Source organism: Triticum dicoccoides, chromosome 5B (assembly GCF_002162155.2).
Source record: "Triticum dicoccoides isolate Atlit2015 ecotype Zavitan chromosome 5B, WEW_v2.0, whole genome shotgun sequence".
Lineage (NCBI taxonomy): Eukaryota > Viridiplantae > Streptophyta > Magnoliopsida > Poales > Poaceae > Triticum > Triticum dicoccoides.
This window is the reverse complement of record NC_041389.1, coordinates 699,496,374-699,513,862: the sequence shown is the minus strand read 5'-3', so window position 1 is coordinate 699,513,862 and position 17,489 is coordinate 699,496,374. Positions and strand designations below refer to the sequence as shown.

General features: G+C 44.7%; 1 protein-coding gene across 1 annotated transcript; it reads right to left on the bottom strand.

Moving 5' to 3' along the window:
* Positions 1 to 3,629: 3,629 nt before the first annotated feature.
* Positions 3,630 to 6,985, bottom strand: LOC119312752. The gene is made up of 3 exons (XM_037588509.1): positions 5,841 to 6,985; positions 4,695 to 4,794; positions 3,630 to 4,015 (listed from the first exon to the last, which is right to left on the bottom strand). The coding sequence occupies exons 1-2, from the start codon at positions 6,940 to 6,942 to the stop codon at positions 4,742 to 4,744; spliced, it is 1,155 nt and encodes a 384-aa protein (XP_037444406.1). The 5' UTR covers positions 6,943 to 6,985; the 3' UTR covers positions 3,630 to 4,015; positions 4,695 to 4,741.
* Positions 6,986 to 17,489: the final 10,504 nt, after the last annotated feature.

Below are 17,489 nucleotides of genomic sequence, written 5' to 3'. Positions count from 1 at the left end.
CCGGAGAGAACCCAATCTTCTTCGGCAACTCCTAAACAAAATGTCAATCTAGCATATAAAATCACCTTCATAGCGATATAAACGTAAAAAGACAAAATGTTTATTCGCCATGAAAACATTATAAATGTCAATTAAACTTTTATTTTTTGGATGATGTTCAATCGCTTTCATAATCGATAGTTGTGAATGAGATTTTTTAAAAATCATGCAACTGAAACTTATTGAAAAGCGCAAAAAAGACATATGTAATTGAAACTAATTTTTCTTTTTGCATAAGGCTTTATTAAGAGAAATTGTATGTCGCATACGTGAATAGCTGTGTTGCTCTGTTCCGAAAAGCAAATCGCCCAAATATCACAGGATTTATATTTGACCAACAAACGAACAAATAAAATTTGAGTTTTTTATAGGGAAAATAGATTACGATTTACACATGGAAATATTTTTCAGCACAAATTCACCAATGTAGCACGTGGCTCGCCAAACTCCCAAAGCTCGTGGCAAACTACCAACATCATAAAGGCTACACACATCATTTGGGCTCACATCCATGGCGATCATATGTTGTGTTTATATATTTTGATTTGATGTAGTTTTCCTCATGCACTGGACAGAAAAATTGCAAATACTTACACTAGTTAAATACTCGTGCATTGCTATGTTATGAAAAGAATATCCCAAAACATCGGCAAGGCGTTACTTCCATTGAACTAATTTTTAACAACCTCCTGACAAGCATTGACGTCCTCGTCTCTATCGGGCGAGGTTTTTGTTAAAGAAAAAAAAAACTTAAGTTGTCCATGTAACTGAATTAACAAAATATACGTTGGTCTAACTAGAAAATACTTTTGAATATAAATTCCATGGTATGGGCATAACTCATCAAACCCCGACAAACAAGCAGTAAGCGACACGCACTAGGATATTTTACCCGAACGGTAAATACCGCGGGACATGCAAAAATGCATAGCTTCTGCATGTATTAGTGTCTGATGGTGAGTGTCTTCTCTCGCGCGTTCCTCTTACTTTGTGATCTGTCACAATTAAGTTTTTGAGCTTCAACCCATTGACGAGACGACCGTACAAATGTTGTCACTGCTTACTACTCCCTCTGTCCCATAATATAGAAACGTTTTTGACACTAGTGTCAAAAAACTTCTTATATTATGGGAAAGAGGGAGTAGCTTAGAGTTACACTGACAATAATAGCATGTGGTTATATGATGCTGAAAAAAGGTTTCCCTCGCTTTGTATACAAAGCAACCAACCGATACATCCAATGATAGGTGCTGGGGCGGAAGCAGCACAATCACGCCCAAAAGAAAAGGAAGAGAAAATACAAGAGAAATAAATGCCAACAACGGCGGATCGACAAAATGACAAAGAAGCCTCGTGGCCGCTGCACCCACCAGAGATCGTCCACCAAGCTCCGAGCCTCCGAAGCACCGGTACCAATCAGGACCTCCAAGAAGGGACGCGACGATGACGACACTGCTGCCAAGGGTTTGCCCCGATACCCTGTGAGGAGAGAGGAAGGATAGTCCCGACGCCCTCCAGAAAGGTCCGGCGGTACCCACAAGCGCCACCGCGTCGGTGTCGGCCAAGCCAACAAGGATTTCTCCCGATCCCAACCTCCACCTCAAGCACTCTAGAGCTCGCCACCAAATAGACCCTCACCCTGCGCCATCTCGGACACAAAGCTTCGCACGCCATCTCACCCCGGTACCGTGAAGCATGGTCCGCACAAAGAAGAAGAGGAGCCAGGACTAGGGCAGCAGCACCGTCGGCACGCGGGAGGGCCCCACCTCCACTGTCAAAGACAGTAGCTGATCGGACGCTATAGCAGGAACATACCAGGCCCGTGGCCGCACAAGCCCGACCGGGATCTCCGAGGCTCGTGAAGTTCCCGCCTTCGCGCTACAGCGGGCACACCGTCGACGCCGTCGCCCCTGTCCAAGCTGCTCCCCTGCCTCCCCGCACAGAGAGCCGCCAAGTGGAAGCACCACCACCACGCGCACCGCCGGCCACCACCACCAGGTCGCCGGACCGCCATCGGCCGAACCGCACCACCGCCGCACGCCCGCGACGAAGAGGAACCAGCGCCGCCACCAGCAGCCCGAAGCCGGACCCCAGCCGCCGCCCACGCAGCCCGCGCCGCCTGCCGAGCGGATCCGGCCACCGGGGCGAGGCGCGCTCCACCACGCAGCCGGCCACGCAACGCCACACGCCGCCAGGGGGCGCACGCCACCACGCCGTGGTGCCCCGCGCCCGCACCGCGTCCGCACACGAAGGGGGAGCCCGCGCCGCCCCATCTCGCGCAGAGGAGGAGGAAGAAGGCGCCCCGCCGCCGGTCGGGCTTTGCTCGGCTGCGCCCCCTGGCGGCGGCGAGGGAGGAGGGAGGAGGTGGGGAGTCCGACGGCGGGGGGATCTAGGCGCCCGCCCCGGCCGCCTCGCGGGTGGCAGCGCGGGGGGATGGGTTTCGGGGGAGGGGGGGAGCGGTTATACGATAGCTCCCAAGGGTAGGGGTTGCCAGCAATTACCATGTAACACAACATAAAATGGTGACAAACAATAACTTCCGAATAAACACTAATAACTTCCGTGTCATTTCTATGGGTATTACGTTTTGATTGAATTCCTTTGTCCTAGCCAAAAGCAAACAAAATCGATGCTTCGAAAAGCAAAATGTAAGCATCAAAACTTGTGTTGGGCGAGTCACTATAACTGTCGATTTTAATGAAAAATATAATACATGCACATACCTGACTTGAACACTGACGAACTAACTTTCTTTTTATATTTTCCCATTTGAATTTTTTTTCTTTTCTTTTCAGCTGAAGCTCACCTGCGACCAAGGCATTGTGATGTACTCCCTCCGTTCCTAAATATAAGTCTTTGCAGAGATTTCACTATGAACTACATACGGAGCAAAATAAATGAATCTATACTCTAAAATGCATCTATATACATCCGTATGTGGTTCATAGTGAAATCTCTCCAAAGACTTATATTTAGGAACGGAGGAAGTATATGATGATTGGCCTATAAATCTGTTTGCAGGTTTAGCTATCTGTAGGCGAGAGTTCAGGCAGCCACTCAACTCAACTGAGGTGCCCAAGGCTAGCTTTTGAAATTCAGGTGGTCGGGGGTGCAGGAATCTTCTGCTCATGATGATGTATCCTGAAGTTGGTATGCACATGAATCAAACTCATTTCGGATTTGGCTCTGCAAGCAATGTGGCGGCCGAACATTTGGTTCCATCTAGGCAAGATCAGTGAAGGAGCACTATAATAGTGTGTACTCTACCATCTAGAGTGACAAGCTCAGTAAAGGTTTTCCATCAACACCGACGGATTTTGTTCTTCCAAAAGACTCGAAGCTTGGTCTGCTCTGGTTCCAGATTCTAGATAGTGCTTTGGTTCACAGAGTCTGAACCATCAAGAATATCTGAAGAGCTGGCCTTCTATCAGCGAAAAACATCATCATCCAAAGATAGGGTTTTAATTGGCTAAGAGAACTGCATCACAACCACTTGCCTAGAATGTCATCACATTGACGAATTGCAGAGTTGAACCTAACACGTTACATATATGTATACAGAAGGAACACAGACCGAAGATAACCTGACAAATCGGTTCGGCACAAATGTGCCATAAAACATTACTGAAGACACAAACAGACAACACGTACAGAAATATTCTGAAGTGCTGTATGACATAATTTTCTGAAGTACGACATATAGGCCAAACAAATGTCATATTCTCAACAGCAATATTCAGAAGTATGAAATAATTTTTACCAAGTGCTGCCGGTTTGTTACCACATATAGTAATTGGCAAAGATAACATTCAAAATTCAGCACATTTTGTAAGATTAGCACCACATTCGGCAACTTGTACGAATTTCTTTACAGCCACATTGAGCTGTCGACGTTTACAAAATACTGAAGAACCAGCATGAGTAAATTGTTTCTGCATGTAGTTGCAGGATCACGGCAACCAATAATCCTAGGTACCTGAACACCAAGAGATCTCATCAGCAGAGCCAATTTCCAACTACTCGTGAGGGGTAAAAGAAAGACATTGCAAAAAATATCTGAAAGTTAAAACAGTAATAGGAAAATAGTTTTTACGAGTTCACATGCAACAATCAAACAAATGGTAGGCCACCAGAGGTGAACATGTACTGCCCAGTCATTTCGGGGGTACTGGTACATTTGTACAGGAAAGAGGTATATACCATTTAAATGCCGGGGCACCATATGTAGAAGAAACATTTGGTTTCTATTTTATACCTGCGGCTTAAGATTACTAGCACGTTGCGATTCATCGAAATTGAAACCATACCATACTAGCATATATCTTCCAGTCAAATGTATATACGAGAGTTGATATAAAACTGACCGACATGATAGACTGCATCAACCATCAAGCTAGCTAGCACATCAGCAGAATGAAGTGTGCAGATGCAGGCTTCAAGAGAAAAAATGGATAAAATCTGGGATATAAAGAATGGATAAAGATTCCTATAGGAAAAAGGGAAAAATGACCACCTTGTTCAGGGGAAAAAAGGATCAGACTGCATTCGGTGTAACACTTGCACAATTGAGAATAATGTTGATCCATTGAACCCCAAAATTATCAAATCATGCAAGCAAAACAACAGAAATGTGGTAAGAGATATTATTACATCACCTCTTAGGCCAAAAAAGCATGACAGAAGATGTGAAAGCCCAATCATCTCAAGTGCCATTTAACAGTTCAACTTGATCATCTCCACCACCAGTGGTGATTCCTACGAAGAATGAGTCAATAGACCAATGGCAATGGTGTGCAATAAAACAACTGAGAAAAGTTTTGCTACAAGGTTTTGAACAGTCAAGGAATCACATGTAATACAATATTCAAATGATTCATCAAGGCACGGTGCACATGTAATATATCGAGTGATTTAGTTGACCAAGAAGCATTTTAGAATTGCTTTGGCATGAGCCTGTTCATTGCTATAAATCCAGAGAAAAGAACAGAGCATACAAACATTTAAATTCCATGTTCACAATACAGCAAAGGAAATCAAGGGATACCGGGAAGTGGGCCCTTTTCTTATTCACCTGAACAAATAATGCCGGAGTACAGAACTAAGAAACAAACATACCAACCTAAATACAACACTTAAACTGAAAGAGAAAAGAGTTCTGCATTGACTCGGTAATTGGTTGTCAGTATATATTATTATGTGCCGCAGCAGGGCCACAATAACAGAACAACTATAAATTGCTGCTGGGAAACAGCTATATTGAAGCACTGTTGAAATATGCCACGTTGCCTAAATTTATATGCATCCTGACTGTTCATGTCTAAATATGTATGGCCTAACAGAGGGCATCGAGAAACTGCTATCTCCATGCTACAAATAAACTAGTTCATCATTAATTATGATACAAGCAAATCGTCGGATTGGGGTACAGATGCAAAAACATGTGAAACACTTGCAAGTAAAAATGACAGGACTTCCTATACATTGTTTAAGTTGTGAAAGACTAACAGAGTCATTTTCCAGCACATGAACAATTAGTTGGAAAATGGGAACAACAGTGATTAGTTTGATAAGAAAACCACATTAATGAGGAGAACATGAGAACCAGCAGCAGCTAGGAGGATGTGGGAATCAACATTTGCAGAGTATGAATGGTTCCTCATTTAATTAATCAGTTCTTTCGAAATAAGTTTCATGAGAACTTGTCAACTATACAAAACAATGGCCCATTTACTTGAAAACATCTACAACATAGATATATTTTGGGAGATTAAACTATGCAGCATCAAAAAGTATGGAAATACCTGGTCCTGGAGTGTAGAAACTTGCATAAGGAAAAATGGACCAGCCAGTTGCTTCCTCTAAAATCCCCTCAATCTGCATGGACTTGAGATGGATCATGTAGGTGCGAGGATACACATGAATGAAGATCACATTCGCATCTTCAGCATAGCCAACAGGCCACATTCGATCCATACACGCTGCCAATACTTGTGGCGCAAAAAGCTTCTCCAGATCAATGACCCTGATATGTTCCCATGATGCCACCCCATCGATGCTAGCTACCCTTGACCACAAATGTAGGCTGAATCGATCAACACTGGCGAAACCTAGAGGACCATCCTGTGCCAGTGTGATGATAAAATTTCCACCGTATGGAACCTCAATTAAATCCAAGCTATTCTTATCCAAATTAAACTCAATGATGCTATCCTCATTACTCAACAGGCAGTAGAGTGTGTTTCCAACCAGAGCTGTCGGCTTTGCATCAACTAATGAATCTGGTGTATGAATCGAAGTGATCTCACCCCAGACGCCGGTCACGGACGAGTAGACGCAGGCAGAGGTGATGCAATATCTGTAGCTGCTGAACACGAATGCCACGAGGAACGGGCAGGAATGGCAGTCCCCGTGGCCCGTGTGGCCAGCCGCGCAGAGAACCGCGCCATTGTAATGGACGTTCTCCAGATGGGCTTGCGTGGGGAACGGTAGGTAGCGCTCGTCGCCGGTCATGAGGTCCCAGACGAGGAGCGTCCTGGTACCGTAGTTGTGCAGGAGGGCGCGGCCGTGGCGGCAATCGAGGGCCCGCCAATCGAGGGACATGTTAGCGGTGGAGAGCGCGAAGCCGCCGGAGGTGGGGACGAAGATGGGAGCCCCTGGGCAGCTGTTGAAGAAGCCGAGCATGGGAGGCGTCCCCCCGTGGAACTCGCGGAAGCGGCGGCGGAAGCGGGCGTCGTGGACGAGGCCGCGCCAGTGCTTGGAGACGAAGGAGGCGCGGAACAGGTGGATGGGCTCCGGCGGGAGGCGGAGGAGGATCTCCAGGAGCATGTCGTCTGGGGGAAGCTGAAGCGGAGGAGACCACGGAGGCGGATCGGCGCGGCGGCGGCCGCCGGCGTGTTCGTCCATGGAGGATTTGGGGATTGGGGGAAAATGGGTGTCGAGGGTTTCGTGTTTTATTTTCTCCTTTTGACTGAGTGGCACTGTTCAAACAGGAGACGGCTAACTGGACACAAAACGCTGAGTAGGCTACTGTGGGTCCCATTAGTCAGTCATCCCCCTGCTTCTCTCTCTGTTCTCCTTTCTCTCTCGCGCAAAATCCCCAATTGCGCCGCCGAAACCCTCAACAGAAGACGCGGATTCACTTTTTTTGCCAATAGAAGCGCAGATTCACTTGTTTCTTGCTCGCCTCTCGTCGTCGATCAGCGGAAGCAATGGCGTCGTCGGGTAGCTCCTTCACGAGTCGGGCGTCCTAGCGCACGGTGGTACCATCGCAGTCTTCGGTTCCTTACCGATAGGGCCCAATGGAGTACGAGCCGCCGCAATTATGTCGTTGTCAGATGAAAGCCCCTAGGTGGATCTCATGGAGCCCGAAGAACCCAGGGAGGAGGTACCACAACTATGGCAAAGCATTGGTATTTCTCTGCCTGTTTATTGTTTCAAATTAAATTTATGTATGTTAATCAGTTGCTTCTGATGTGTTTGCTTCTAATTTTGTTGTTAATTGTTCGTTCTCAGTGCGTAGGGAGTTGACTGCAGATATTTTCTCTGGATGATGATTCACACACTCCATCTATGAATATGTTGCTCTGTCGACTAAAGGAACGTCTGAGGAATGAAAATGATTTGCTCAATGCCAGGTTGTCAAAGAACAAGATGTTGGATGCGTATGTGTGTGATTTGGAAGTCAATCATCATGGAGAAATTAATGTCCTCAAGAAGAAGATTCAGAAATTGCAGTTCCGCCTTGTGGTTGCTCTGTTCTACCTTGTCGTCTCCCTCTTTTTTGAAATGATTGTCCAGGAGAAGAAGAAGCATCCTCAAGATATTAGTTTGTGAAGGAATCATTTATGTATGTTGTTTTGCTTTGTAAGCTATCAAGTAAGATTTAGAATATATCCTGTGAATAGATTCAGAATTTGTACCGCATGCTGTTATGCAAAATTCAGAATTTGGTACAGTGCAAAATCCAAGTGTTATGAGAATTTGGTACAATGCTTTCCCTTTCGTTGGCTTGCCTGGTGTTACTTGTAATAGTGTTGGGATTCGTCAGAGAGGAAGGGTGATGTGGTATAGTAGCAGATGATATTTCCCACGGTTAAGAACTAAGGTTTATCGAACCAATAGGAGATGGCACACAAACAACTTTAGCAGTACCTACACACACACACAAACAAATGCTTGCACCTAACAAAGGCAAGGGGGTGGCACTACCATTGTTCTTGCCAGTTGCAAGTATCAGATCTGGTAGTGGTAGATGGACAAGTAGATGCACACGGAGGTGGTGAAATCACTCTGCTGACTGAACATGAACGCCACGAGAAACATGCACGAATGGCAGTTGTCATGGCTGGCTGCACAAAGACAAACGTCATCCACGCGACAGTGCCAGCGCGGGTTCCTCTGATATGTCGCGAGGAACCCCAGGTAGTGCTTCTCGCCGTTCATGAGTTCCCAGACTGGGAGCCTTTTGTGCCGTCGGTCCAGGAGGAGGGTGAGGCCGTGTTGGCAATCGAGGGCCCACCACTCGTCGTGGGGCATCATGGCGGCGATGGGGCACAGAGAAGCCATCGGAAGTGGAGATGAACAGGGGCCCTGGCTGGTTGTTGAAGAAGTCGAGGATGGGAGGCGTCTTGATATGTCTCCAACGTATCTATAACTTTTGATTGTTCCATGTTGTTATATTATCATTCTTGAATGTTTTACAATCATTTTATAGTCATTTTATGTCATTTTTTTGTACTAACCTATTGACATAGTGCCCAATGCCAGTTGTTGTTCTCTGCATGTTTTTTTTACATCGCAGGAAATCAATACCAAACGGAGTCCAAACACAGTGAAACTTCTTGAGGTTTTTTTTTGGGCCAGAAGACATTGAGTGGGCCAGGAAAGCACCTGGGGATGCTCCGAGGGGAGCACAACACACCAGGGCGCGCCTGGAGGCCCAGGCGCGCCCAGGTGGGTTGTGCCCACCTCGTGTGCCCCCTGAACCGCCTCTTTGCTCTATAAATACCCCAATATTCCAAAAACCCTAGGGGAGTCGACGAAAATCAATTCGAGCCGCCGCAGAGTCAAGAAACACCAGATCCAATCTAGACACCATCTCGGAGGGGTGCATCATGTCCATTGGTGCCTCTCTGATGATGCGTGAGTAGTTCTTTGTAGACCTACGAGTCTGTAGTTAGTAGCTAGATGACTTCCTCTCTCTCTTTTGATTATCATTCAATGGTCTCTTGGAGATCCATATGGTGTAAGTCTTTTTGCAGTGTGTTTGTTAGGATCCGATGAACTTTAAGTTTATGATCAGATCTATGTTTTTATCCATGAAACTTATTTGAGTCTTCTTTGATTTCTTATATGCATGCTTGATTATAGCCTCGTATTTCTTCTCCGATATTTGGGTTTTGGTTGGCCAACTTGATCTATTTATCTTGCAATGGGAAGAGGTGCTTTGTGATGGGTTCGATTTTACGGTGCTTGATCCCAGTGACAGAAAGAGAAATGACACGTATGTACCGTTACTATTAAGGATAACAAGATGGGGTCTATTTATACATAAATAGATCTTGTTTACATCATGTCATCGTTTTTATTGCATTACTCCGTTTCTCCCTGAACTTAATACACTAGATGCATGCTGAATAGCGGTCGATGTGTGGAGTAATAGTAGTAGATGCTGGCAGGAGTCGGTCTACTAATCTTGGACGTGATGCCTATATAATGATCATTGCCTGGATATCGTCATGATTATTTGAAGTTCTATCAATTTCCCAATAGTAATTGTTTTCCCACCGTTTGCTATTTTTCTCGAGAGAAGCCACTAGTGAAACCTACAGCCCTCGGGTCTCTTTTCATCATATTTGCCTTTGCGATCTATTTTCCTTTGCATTTATTTTCAGATCTATTAAACCAAAAATACAAAAATACCTTGCTGCAATTTATTTGTTCCGCGATCTATTTATCCTATCTACCACTTTTAACTCACGTTATTTGCCTATCTTGAGGCACCGTACCCGAATGGGATTGAAAACCCCTTTAACACGTCGGGTTACGAGTATTTGTTATTTATGTGCAGGGGCTGTTTACGTGGTGTGAGGAGATTCTCCTACTGGTTTGATAACCTTGGTCTCATCACTGAGGGAAATACCTACCGTCAATACACTGCATCATCCCTTCCTCTTTGGGAAAATACCGACATAGTTCTAGCAGACATCACGTCTCCCGGTGGAACTCGCGGAAGCGGCGAAGTAAGCGGACGTCATGAACGAGGCCACACTAGTGCTTGGAGACGAAGGAGGCGCGGAAGAGGTGGATGGGCTCCGGAGGGAGGCGGAGGAGGATCTCCACGAGCATGTCATCGGGGAGATGCGGATGCGAAGGCGCCGAATCGGCGGGGCCACTGTCACCGGCGAGCTCGTCCATGGGGGTTTGGGGATTGGGAGGAAATGGAGTCGAGGGTTTCCTTTTTTCTTCTCTTTTTTTTGAGTGGCGAGGAGTTCGGTTTTCATTTCTCATAGTTGCACTTGACTTTGTTCTTTTATTTTGTTTGACGAAGTTGCCACAAGCGCCTTTGTGGTCGACGAGAACATCTCCTCCCACTGAAAGCATATTGCCGGAAGTTTTGAAATAAAAATCTAGGAATAATAAGAGCACCAGAACTTGAATCTTGATGAGCTGGGGATGCCACTGTCCTCCTAACTATCCAACCATTGGCTGGTTTCACACGTGACTTTGTTCAAACATACTTTTAGATGATGTAAAATCATTTTCATAATCGATATAAATGTAAAGTGGAAATAATGTTTATTCGGCATGTAAGCATTCTAAATCGTTAATTAAACTATTATGTATTCGGATGATGTTCAATCATTTTCATAATTGATAGTTGTGAATGAGTTGTCCAAAAAAAGCATGCAATTGAAACTTATTGAAAAGCGGAAAGAAGACATGCCTACTTGAAACTTATAGTTTTTTTGCACATGGCTTTATTAAGAGAAATTGCATAGTGCATACGTGAATAGTCATGTTGCTCTATTCCGAAATGCATGTCACCCTAATAAGAGACAAATAAAAAGTTGAGTTGTTTTTACAAGGAAGATAGATTATGAGTTTCACATGAAAAAGTTTTTCAGTGGGTATCACATTTTGAATAAACACTAAATAACTTCTGAATAAACACTTAATAGCTTTTGAATCATTTCTATGAGCATTAAATTTTGATACAATCTTTTTTTGTCCTAGCCAAAAGCAGGCAAACTCAATGCTTCGAAAAGCAAAAAAATAAAATAAAATCAAAACTTGTGTTCTAGATGGGTCGAAATAACTGTCATTTTTCATGAAAAACAATGCATGCACATACCTAACTTGAACACTGACAAATTATATATATTTTTAATATTTTCCTAGTTGGAATTTATTTTCTTTTGTTTTCAGCTCGAAGCTCATCTGTGACCAAGGCAATGTGATGCATGCTGATTGGCAGATAAACCTCTTTGCTGGTTTAGCCATTGAAGGTGAGATTCAACCAGCCTTGAACTGGACTCAACTGAGGTGCCAAGACTTTGCAAATTCAGATGCTCAAAGCTAGCTCGGTATGCACATGAATCAAACCCATTTGGCCCCGCAAGCAATGTGGCAGCTGAACATTGGGTTCCATCTATGCAAGATCAGTGAAGGAGCTCAGTATAAAAGAGTTCCATATATGACGCCGAGTTGAACCTAACACGGTACATAGGTTAGCATAACAGACATGCACACAAGTCATAGACAACCATTAGTAGAAAAAGGGTCAAATGTGAAGCACATTAGTGCCGGTTTGATTTTGAGCCGGCACTAATGTGTCCATTAGTGCCGGTTCCAACGGCTAGCCGGCCACTCTCATTAGTACCGGTTCATGGCGAACCTTTAGCACCGGTTCATGCCACGAACCGGTACTCAAGAGAGTGGTGGCAGGATGTTGTCAGTCTGGGGTCCCTTCAGCACCTTTAGTACCGGTTCGTGGCACGAACTGGTATTAAAGGTTGTCGTACATAAACCCTTCGTCCACCCGAGGTCGCTCTGTTCTTCCCCTTTCCCCTCTCCTCCTCTGTTCTTCCCCTCTCTTCCTCGAACTCATCACACATTTTGCCCAAAATTAGTCAAGATTTAAAGGCCCCCATCCATTTAAATGATCACAAAGGTTAGCAACTTTGTCCTTTCATCTCTCATTGCTAGATTAGCTCTTGCAATGCTTTGTATAGTGATTAATTGTGAGTTTAGTAATTTGGGAGGAATTATATGTGCTAGTATTTGATTTATATGCAATCTGAGGTCAAAAATAACACTTAGTTTGCATATATAGGTGTGGTTTACTTAGTTCCTTCTAAATCTCCATCGTAACCACCGTCGATCGCCCGCACCGTCCCGTCCCGTCACCGTACCGTCGCGTCATAACCCTATTGTTGAGAGGTTAAATTTACTTGAAAGAGAAAACGAGTATTTGAAAGAAAAATTGAAAAGAATTGAGGGGGAAAGATGGAATTGGAGTTGCATGTTGCCGATGTCGCCGGTGATCACAAGATCAAGATGGAGAAAATGCGGTTGAAGATTAGAAAGATTAGAAAATATGCAATTGATAGTGTGGCTTGGTATCATTATGCTGTTGGATCAATTGTTACCTTAGTTGCGATCTTGATCGTATTTGTTGTTGCATTTAAATTCTGTAGCTAGAGAGTTATTTGTATGTTGCATTTAATTAACTGTTGTATATGAACTTTATGTATGAACTTTATGTATGAACTTGTATTGATTTGGTCTATTCGGTGTTATGTAATGAATATGAGCCGACAATGGATGTATGATGACCGATGCTCCCGAGTTCATTAATGGCGGGCATACTTTTCTGCTTGTCGCTGAGGCAAACAAGCGGGCAGATGGTTTTATGCCTTGTCCATGTGCTGGCTGTAAGAATGGTCACAATTACTCTACGTCAAGAATCATTCACGTCCACCTATTTGAGTCCTGTTTCATGCCCCACTATAATGTTCGGACCAAGCACGGAGAAAGAGGGGTTATGATGGAAGACAATGAAGAAGAAGAGAACGACGACAGCTATCCTGGCCATGAGTTCCTGAATACGATGATACAACAATGGGCGAAGAAGTTGGGCCGGCAATGCGGGAAGAAGCTGAAGAAGAGGCATCAGATGAGCCCGCTGATGATCTAGGTCGGGCCATTGCCGATGCAAAGAGAAACCGCGCAAGTGATTTGGAGAAGAAGAAGTTACAGCGCATGTTAGAGGATCACAAGAAATTGTTGTACCCGAATTGCGAACCTGACAAAAAAAAGTTGGGCACCACACTGGAATTGCTGCAATGGAAGGAAGAGAATGGTGTATCTGACAAGGGATTTGGAAAGATGCTGGTAATGATAAAGAATATGCTTCCAAAGGACAACGAATTGCCCGAGAGTACGTATGAAGTAAAGAAGGTTGTCTGCCCTCTAGGGTTAGAGGTGCAGAAGATGCATGCATGTCCTAATGACTGCATCCTCTACCGCGGTGAGTACGAGGATTTGAACGCTTGCCCGGTATGCGTTGCATTGCGTTATAAGATCAATCACGATGACCCTGGTGATGTCGAGGGCGAATGCCCCAGGAAGAAGATTCCTGCCAGGGTGATGTGGTATGCTCCTATAATACCACGGTTGAAACGTTTGTTCCAAAACAAACAACATGTGAAGGCGATGCGATGGCACGGAGAAGACCGTAAGAAAGACGAAAAGTTGAGACTGCCCGCTGACGGTTCACAGTGGAGAAAAATCGAGAGAAAGTACATGAGGAGTTTGCAGGTGACCCAAGGAACGTATGGTTTGGTCTAAGCGCAGATGGCATTAATCCTTTTGGGGAGCAGAGCAGCAACCATAGCACCTGGCCTGTGACTCTATGTTTGTATAACCTTCCTCCTTGGTTGTGCATGAAGCGGAAGTTCATTACGATGTCAGTGCTCATCCAAGACCCTAAGCAACCCGGCAACGACATTGATGTGTACCTAAGGTCATTAGTTGAAAAACTATTACAGCTATGGAATGGAACAGGTGTACGTGCGTGGGATGAGCACGAACAGGAAGAATTTGACCTAAAGGTGTTGCTGTTCATGACCATCAATGATTGGTCTGCTCTCAGTAACCTTTCAGGACAAACAAACAAGGGATACCGTGGATGCACGCACTGTTTGGATGATACCAACAGTATATATTTGGATAGTTGTAGGAAGATTGTGTACCTGGGACATCGTCGATTTCTTCCGAGCAGGCATCCCGTAAGAAAGAAAGGCAAGCATTTCAAAGGTGAGGCAGATCACCGGACGAAGCCTCGCCACCGTACTGGTGCTGATGTACATGATATGGTAAAGGATTTGAAGGTAATCTTTGAAAAGGGTCCTGGCAAACAACCTGTTCCGAAGGACGCTGACGGACGTGCACCCATGTGGAAGAAGAAATCTATATTTTGGGACCTGCCATATTGTACAGACCTAGAGGTCCGCTCCGCTATCGACGTGATGCACGTGATGAAGAATCTTCGCGTGACCCTGCTTGGCTTCTTGGGCGTGTATGGAAAGACAAAAGATACACCAGAGGCACGGATGGACCAGCAACGTATGCACAGAAAAGACGGCATACATCAGGGTCAGGCCAGCTACGCTCTTACCAAAGAAGAGAAGGAAATCTTCTTTGAATGCTTGCTCAGCATGAAGGTACCGGCTGGCTTCTCATCGAATATAAAGGGAATAATAAATATGGCAGAGAAAAAGTTTCAGAACCTAAAGTCTCATGACTGCCACGTGATTATGACGCAACTGCTTCCGGTTGCATTGAGGGGGCTTCGACCGGAAAACCTTCAATTAGCCATTGTGAAACTATGTGCATTCCTCAATGCAATCTCTCAGAAGGTAATCGATCCAGAAATCATACCAAGGTGACAGAATGATTTGGTGCAATGTCTTGTCAGTTTCGAGTTGGTGTTCCCACCATCCTTCTTCAACATCATGACACACGTCCTAGTTCACCTTTGCGAAGAGATTAATGTTTTGGCTCCTGTATTTCTACACAATATGTTCCCCTTTGAGAGGTTCATGGGAGTCTTGAAGAAATATGTTCATAACCGTGCTAGGCCAGAAGGAAGCATCTCGAAGGGCCATGAAAATGAGGAGGTCATTGAGTTTTGTATTGACTTTATTCCTGACCTTAAGCCGATTGGTGTTCCTGAATCGCGGCATAAGGGCAGACTAGATGGAAAAGGCACGCTAGGAGGGATCAAATAATATGTATGGACGGGCATTCTCTCACTGAAGCACACTACACAGTTCTACAGAATTCCGCCTTGGTGGCTCCATATATGGAGGAACACAAGATTTTTCTACACTCCAAACACCCGGAGAAGTCTGGCGATTGGATTACACGTGAACAAACGAGGACTTTCGCCAGTTGGTTGCAGAAACGTACCATGCATGATGGCGATATTAAAGATGACATGTACTCGCTGTCCCAGTTACCATCTTCGAATATAATGACTTTCAAAGGGTACCAGATAAATGGGAATACATTTTACACGATCGCCCAAGATAAGAAGAGCACCAACCAAAATAGTGGTATCCGCTTTGATGCAACAACCAACACGGGAAAGGAAACATGTTATGGTTACATAGAGGACATATGGGAACTTAACTATGGAGGTGGTTTGAAGGTCCCTTTGTTTCGATGCAAATGGGTCAATATGACACAAGACGGGGTAACGGAAGACCCGCAGTATGGAATGACAACAGTGGATCTCAACAATCTCGCGTATGCAGACGAACCATTCGTCCTAGCCAATGATGTGGCGCATGTTTTTTATGTGAAAGACATGTCTACCAGGCCGAGAAAAAGAAAAGATAAGGAAGCGAATGGATCATACGACGAGCCAAAGCGCCACATAGTTCTTTCAGGGAAAAGAAACATCGTGGGAGTGGATCACAAGACAGACATGTCAGAAGATTATGAAAAGTTTGATGAAATTGCTCCATTCACAGTGAATATTGACCCGAGCATCCAGTTAAATTATGAAGATTTTCCATGGCTACGGCGCAAAGGGACACATGCGAAGAAAAAGTTTCACACCCAAAGATCTAGGATGTGATCAGCTCCACTATCATCACTTTCTTCTGTGTTTCACACCCAGGAGGGAATCTCTGTAATAGTTGGGGTAGTTATGTGTTTTGGCATTTGAAACGCGAAGAAATTTTATGTGCAAATAAATTCTTTCATGCATTTACTGATTTTTTTCAGCTAAATGACCCTGAAATTGAAAAGCATTTCAAATGAACTCAGAAAAGGTTGAAAGTTAGCATGGTATCATAATTTCACCCACATAGCATTTGCAAAAAAGTAGAGAGGATTACGGTAAAACTAGATGCACTTCGTGTACAAAATGGACAATCTCTTTCGAAGTATCAGGGTTTCAGACGAAAACTCATCTGTTACAAAGGTATTAATTTTTTAAATAACCTAAGCATTACCAAATTGAATATAATGATAAAACACACTAATATTAAACATAAGAAAAAAGAATCACTGCAAAATCTATTTTCAAAGTTAAGTTATTCACAAACTAGTGATTCATACAAATTTTAAATAATTTAAAATTTAAACTATTCAAATTTGAAAACTACCGGCACTAAGAGAAGCTACCGGCACTAACCTAAAGCAAAAATATCCACAAAGAAACTCTAAATACAGCAAAAAACAACTCAAAAATAAATAAGACAAAAATAAATAAAGCAAAAAAATTAAAGAAAAAAAATTAAGAAAATAAAAAAGCCCGCCTACAAGGCCAGAGCGGCCTGCATACGACTAGAAACACAATGTTTTGTTGGGCCAGGATGCAGGCCCGCAGAGACCCAGTAGGCCCACAGAGCAGCAGAGAAAAGGTAGGCCCAGTAGGCCTGCTTTGGAGAGGAGCTCGAAAGAGCTAACGCACTGGGGCTTATAAACCAGTGCGGACGCCCCTCGGCTAGCGAGGTGGGACTAAACTTGCCGCACTGCACCTGCACCAGTGCACCCCCTTTAGTACCGGCTGGTGGCTGCAAGGTACTAAAGAGGGGGTCTTTAGTACCGGTTGGTGCCATGACCCGGTACTAAAGGGGGGACGCTTCCCGCCGCTTGGCCTGGCCAAAACAGACCTTTAGTACCAGTTGGTGCCACCAACCGGTACTAAAGGTCCATCCTATATATACAACACTTGAAAAAAATCCAGTTTCCCTCTGTTTCTTCCTCTCCGTCGACGACACGCCGCCTGCCCCGATCGACGTCGTCGCCGCACCCGACGCGTCGCTGCCCCGGTCGTCCCCGCCCCTCGTCATCGTCGCCGCCCCGGCCGTCCCCATCCCCGTCGTCCCCGTCGCCGCGCCGCACCCCGTCGTCACCGCCCCGCCCCGTCGTCG

Excerpts from the sequence above, each read along its gene's own strand:
- LOC119312752 (XM_037588509.1), bottom strand. The coding sequence starts at position 6,942 with ATGGACGAACACGCCGGCGGCCGCCGCCGCGCCGATCCGCCTCCGTGG. Across the intron at positions 4,795-5,840 it reads TTTCTACACTCCAGGACCAG|GAATCACCACTGGTGGTGGA; the intron begins GTATTTCCATAC and ends CATTCTTCGTAG.